The 4,381-nt window shown below is 52.3% G+C and overlaps 1 protein-coding gene across 1 annotated transcript; it reads right to left on the bottom strand.

Annotated features, from left to right (window-relative positions):
- Positions 1-2,206: 2,206 nt before the first annotated feature.
- On the bottom strand, positions 2,207-3,960 carry LOC146171497 (uncharacterized). The gene is made up of 3 exons (XM_084586487.1): positions 3,921-3,960; positions 2,707-3,803; positions 2,207-2,335 (listed from the first exon to the last, which is right to left on the bottom strand). Exons 1-3 carry the CDS (start codon positions 3,958-3,960, stop codon positions 2,207-2,209), a joined length of 1,266 nt encoding a protein of 421 aa, XP_084442613.1.
- Positions 3,961-4,381: the final 421 nt, after the last annotated feature.

Raw genomic sequence — 4,381 nt, 5'->3', positions numbered from 1 at the left:
ACGGAATGAGTTCCCCTTCTTGGTATACTTTTAGCTTTAGATCTTCGTCAGTGGGTGGTTCTTAGTTCCTTTTTCCTCGCCATATTCTTAGTAGCTCCCAATTCTCGGTGAAACATTGGAGCGGGCCCCCTTGCTTTGACATATCCTTCTACACCGGACGCTGCTAATTGAAGCTTCTCTTCCTTTTCTTTTAGTGATCCTGTAGTCCTCCAGATGGTGATATCGTTCGCGTATGTGACGTGTTCTATCCCATCTATCTCTTTTAGGTTCTTTGTTAAGCCGATCATAGCCCCGCTAACGAGCATGGGCGAGATCACCGAGCCTTGCGCCGTGCCTTTGTTTGGGGTATTGAATTTTTCGGATCAGATTACTCCCAAACCTATCTTTGCCGTTCTTTTCTAAAGGAAGGACTTGACGTAGCCATATGTCCTCCTTGCACAGTTCAGGTTTGCAAGGCCTGTAAGTATGGCTTCGTGGCTTACGTTGTCGAATGCCCCATTGATGTCTAGCGCCATGATGACGTTTTCTTCCGTCTTGGGGACGTTTCTTAGTACTTCCTCTTTAATCTGCAGCAGTATGTCCTGGGTCGAGAGTTTTGCTCTGAACCCGAACATGCTGTGTGGATATAGGCCTTTATCTTTCATGTGTTGTTGCAGCCTTTGCGTGAGCTTGCCAAGAGCTTGCCAAGGCGCGACGTGAGCGATATTGGCCTGAGGTTTTCGACTTGGAGTTTCTTCTCTGGTTTTGGTATCATGACCACATCCGCATGCTTCCATTCCTCGGGTACCGTCTCTTCCTCCCACTGCTTGTTGAGGAAGTCCGTAAGCTGGTTAATCATCTCGTCACTTAGGTTGCGTATGAGCGCGTTGTTAATTCTGTCTGCGCCTGCCGCCATGTTCCTAGCTGTACTTTTAATTGCTGCAAAGATTTCTTCTTTGGTAATGGGCTTATCCAGGTTCTCGTTCGCTCCTGCTCGGTAGGGCTCTGCATACGCTGCCCGGTTTTCGTCATCAAAGCATTTTGCCCGTACCTTGTCCAGGAGGTCTGCATCCGGTCCCTCGAATTGGTGCATCAGTCTGTTAATTGCTTTGTTGTTTTCGTTCTTGGTTTTTGTCGGATCTATTAGTGCCTTGAGTATGTGCAATGTCTTTTTTGTGCTCAGGGTGCCGCTGAGTGAGTCGCTGAATTGCTGCCAGTTCTGCCTTGCTAGCTGCGCTGTGTACTCCTCCGCCTTGGTCGTGACTTCCGCTATTTTGAGTCTCAGTTTCCTGTTGTGTTTCAGTCGTTTCCATCTTCTCGTGAGTCCCCGCCTAGCTTCCCATAATCTGAGCAGTCTGGCGTCGACTTCGGGTGTTTGCGTGGTTCTCTATCTCCTTCGTGTGCCCTTTCTGCTTCTCCCTGATCGCCTTCCCCCATTCTAGTATCGAGAGGATGCCCTGTTCGTTCGGGTCCCCTTCGTCCTCTCGAAAGGCGTTCCAGTCTGTGATTCTAGCTACCCCTATCTCCCTTTTTAGTTTATCAGCCATAACTTGGGTTCTTATTATGTAGTGGTCGCTGCCTACATTTTCTTGCAGGGTTTCCCATTCGGCCTGTTCCGCACCCCGTATGAACGTGAGGTCCAGGCAGGTGTCGGTACTAACGCTGTTTCCTATCCTGGTTGGCGCGCTTCGGTCTGTTAGGAGGTTGAAGTCCGTTCCCTGTGCTGCCTCCGCTAATGTTGTGCCCTTGGCGTTAAATTTGCGGTAACCCCAGCTCTTGTCCATAGCGTTGAAGTCCCCTAAGATGATTAGTGTGCTGCCTTTTGCTATCTTGCACGCCCCTCTGGATAACTCCTGGAATTTAGCCTTCCTTTGTTTCGGGGGGCTGTACACGTTGACAACGAAGATGCTACCTCTTTTCCTTTTCTTCTTCGGGATGATTTCCACTATCACGTGTTCTACGTCGGTTTCGGCGATTTCGTCCTGCTGGATAGCCGTGAGTGCCTTGCCGAGTAGGATCGCCATCCTCCCTTTATCTCGCGTTTCGTATCACGTGTGTCCCGTGAGCGCTGGAGCTGAGCCCGTTTCTTGCAGCGCAATTACGTCCGGTAGGTGGTGTTGTGTGTGTATGTATTGTAGTAGGAGGCCCCGCTTTTTGCTGTAGCCTCTGCAGTTCCATTGCCAAATATCTAATTTTTCTTGCTTTCCTGTGGTTCTGCTGGCTATGATTACGCCTCGGTGTTGTCTGCATCGGTGTTTGTGAGGGCGTCTAGCGCTGGTGTGCGGTAGGCCCTTTCCCTAACGTATTCTGTGAATTTCTGCTTGCGGAGGTTACTCCGTAGCTCCGTGATTTGTGTCTGCATTTGTTGCATTTGCTGCTGCGTTTGCTGCTGCATTTCCTACATCTGCGTTGTCATTTGGGCTGTCATCTGTTGCAGCATTTGCTGTATCTTTGATTTAAAGCTAGTGTTATCCTCGCCGTTTTTTCTTGGCAGGGTCTGTGTCTGAGTCTGCCTTGGTGTCGCTAGTGCTACTGGCTGCTGCGGACCGTCGCCAGTTCTCTGATCACGTAGTTCTCTGATCAACTCTTCTATTTTCCGTTCTAGTTCTCTCTGTCTAGCTCTCGGGATTTCCGTATTCGCGTAGAACTCGCGTATTCCTGAGGGTTCTTATTTGCGGCTTTACCCGGGTATGAAGTAGTTTGAGAGTTCCCCGCTCCCCAGCTCACCTTGACACCGCTATTCTTCTCGTTCTTGTTCTTTGGCTGCCAGGCCTGCGGCTGCTGCTTCTGCTGCTGCTGCTGCTGCCACTCCTGCTGCTCCTGGCATCCGCTGCCACCACCATTCTCTCTCTTTGTGGCTGAAAGAGGTAGAGGCGGGAAGGACTGCGGCCGGCTCCGCGATCCACTCCGCGACGTCCGGGACCTCGAACGGCACTGCGAGATTTCTCCCTCCGAGCTGAACCATCTCGGTCTCCGCTCTTCGTCGCGTCGGCTGCGTCGCCTGCCTTCTCGCCCAGTTTTGCCGCTGGCGTCCTCTCCTGTCCTGGCTGGTGGTTTCCTGGTCCTTTTTAGTTTGTCTTGACATTCGTTGGCCCCGGTGGCGTGGGTCCCCCCGCATAGGATGCAATTTGGGACGCATTGGTGTCCTTCCGCTGGGTTATGTGTCCCGCATTGTGTGCACGCCTTGGTGTCCGGCGTGGGGCACACATCTGATTTGTGTCCCGGCTGGCAGCAAATGTAGCACACTTGCCGCGTTGGCCGGTAAGGGAAACATCGGTACTCTGTTCCCCAGTATATTACGTACTTGGGGACGATAGGCCCGTCGAATGTGATGACTACAGTCTTGGTTTTCTCTAGCCTCCTGGCGCTAAGGATGGTCACTCCTTGCGTCCTTGTTCTTAGGTTTTCTTTCAAGACTTCTGGCGTTGCCTCCGGGTCCTCACCCTGGGTGACGCCACGTAGGACGTCCTCGGGGAATGCCACGTACGCGTTGACTTCGTAGGTTAGTCGTGCGAAGCTGAGATCGGTAATGCGTCTCACCAAATGCGCGACTTCCTCCTCGGGTGTGCTGACGATGGTGTTCGATCCGGTATGAAGCATCGTGATGAAGCTTTTACCATTGAATTTCCCGCTGCAGGCCTCAATAATGGCCTGCGCCACCTGGTGTTCTTGAAGTGTCTCAACTGCGAGTCCTTTTGGCCGTAAAATAATCATAATATCGTTCTTGGGAAGCGGGGGCAGCCGCTGCCTCGGCCGCAATCTTCCTCTCTTCTCCTCTACCGTCGCCGTTCCAAGACGTGTGGCGCCATCTGTCGGTGCGGTGGCTAAGCGTTTCGCACCGGGGTCACCTTGGGCATTCGGAAACTTTCCCTCGCTCTCGATGCTGGTATTTTTCTTTCAATTCAGCATTTTTCGGCGGCGTTTCGACAAGACCACCTCACAGTTGATGTCATCCTGTTCGCCGAGTGACGGCTTCCGCATGGCGGAGTGCTCCGCAATCTTCCCACCCGCCTAGCCGGCGGCGTCTGAGGAGTCGAGGTCTTCCTCGTCCATATCTTGCTCATTCCTCAAATCCAGGTGTGATTCTTGATTATTTATCTCCAAATTCGGGTGTCCTGAGTTGCGGTTAGCAGTTTCGGGCAACATCGCTAAGGTTTAGCGGGCCTGAGTAACAGCTAGGCGCCCGTGCTCGCGCCAGGCCTAACGTAAGGTTTAGCAGCGGTGGCGCCGTCCGACAGTGGCGCCCGGTGACCACGTTGGAACTTCTATGTCCGATAACTGGCCAAAAGATGGTCCTACTGGCTTGAAGTTGGTGTACGGGTAATACAGGCTGTAAGCACTTTCCGTTCCGATGAAAATTCGCGGCCCGCTGGGTTTTGGTGGTCTCTAGGGGCTAAAATCG

This window comes from Amblyomma maculatum, unplaced genomic scaffold, assembly GCF_055883805.1.
Source record: "Amblyomma maculatum isolate TAMU_Amacu unplaced genomic scaffold, ASM5588380v1 scaffold_20, whole genome shotgun sequence".
In the NCBI taxonomy this organism is placed as follows: domain Eukaryota; kingdom Metazoa; phylum Arthropoda; class Arachnida; order Ixodida; family Ixodidae; genus Amblyomma; species Amblyomma maculatum.
Note: the sequence above shows the minus strand (reverse complement) of the source record. Positions and strands in the feature narration are given on the sequence as shown.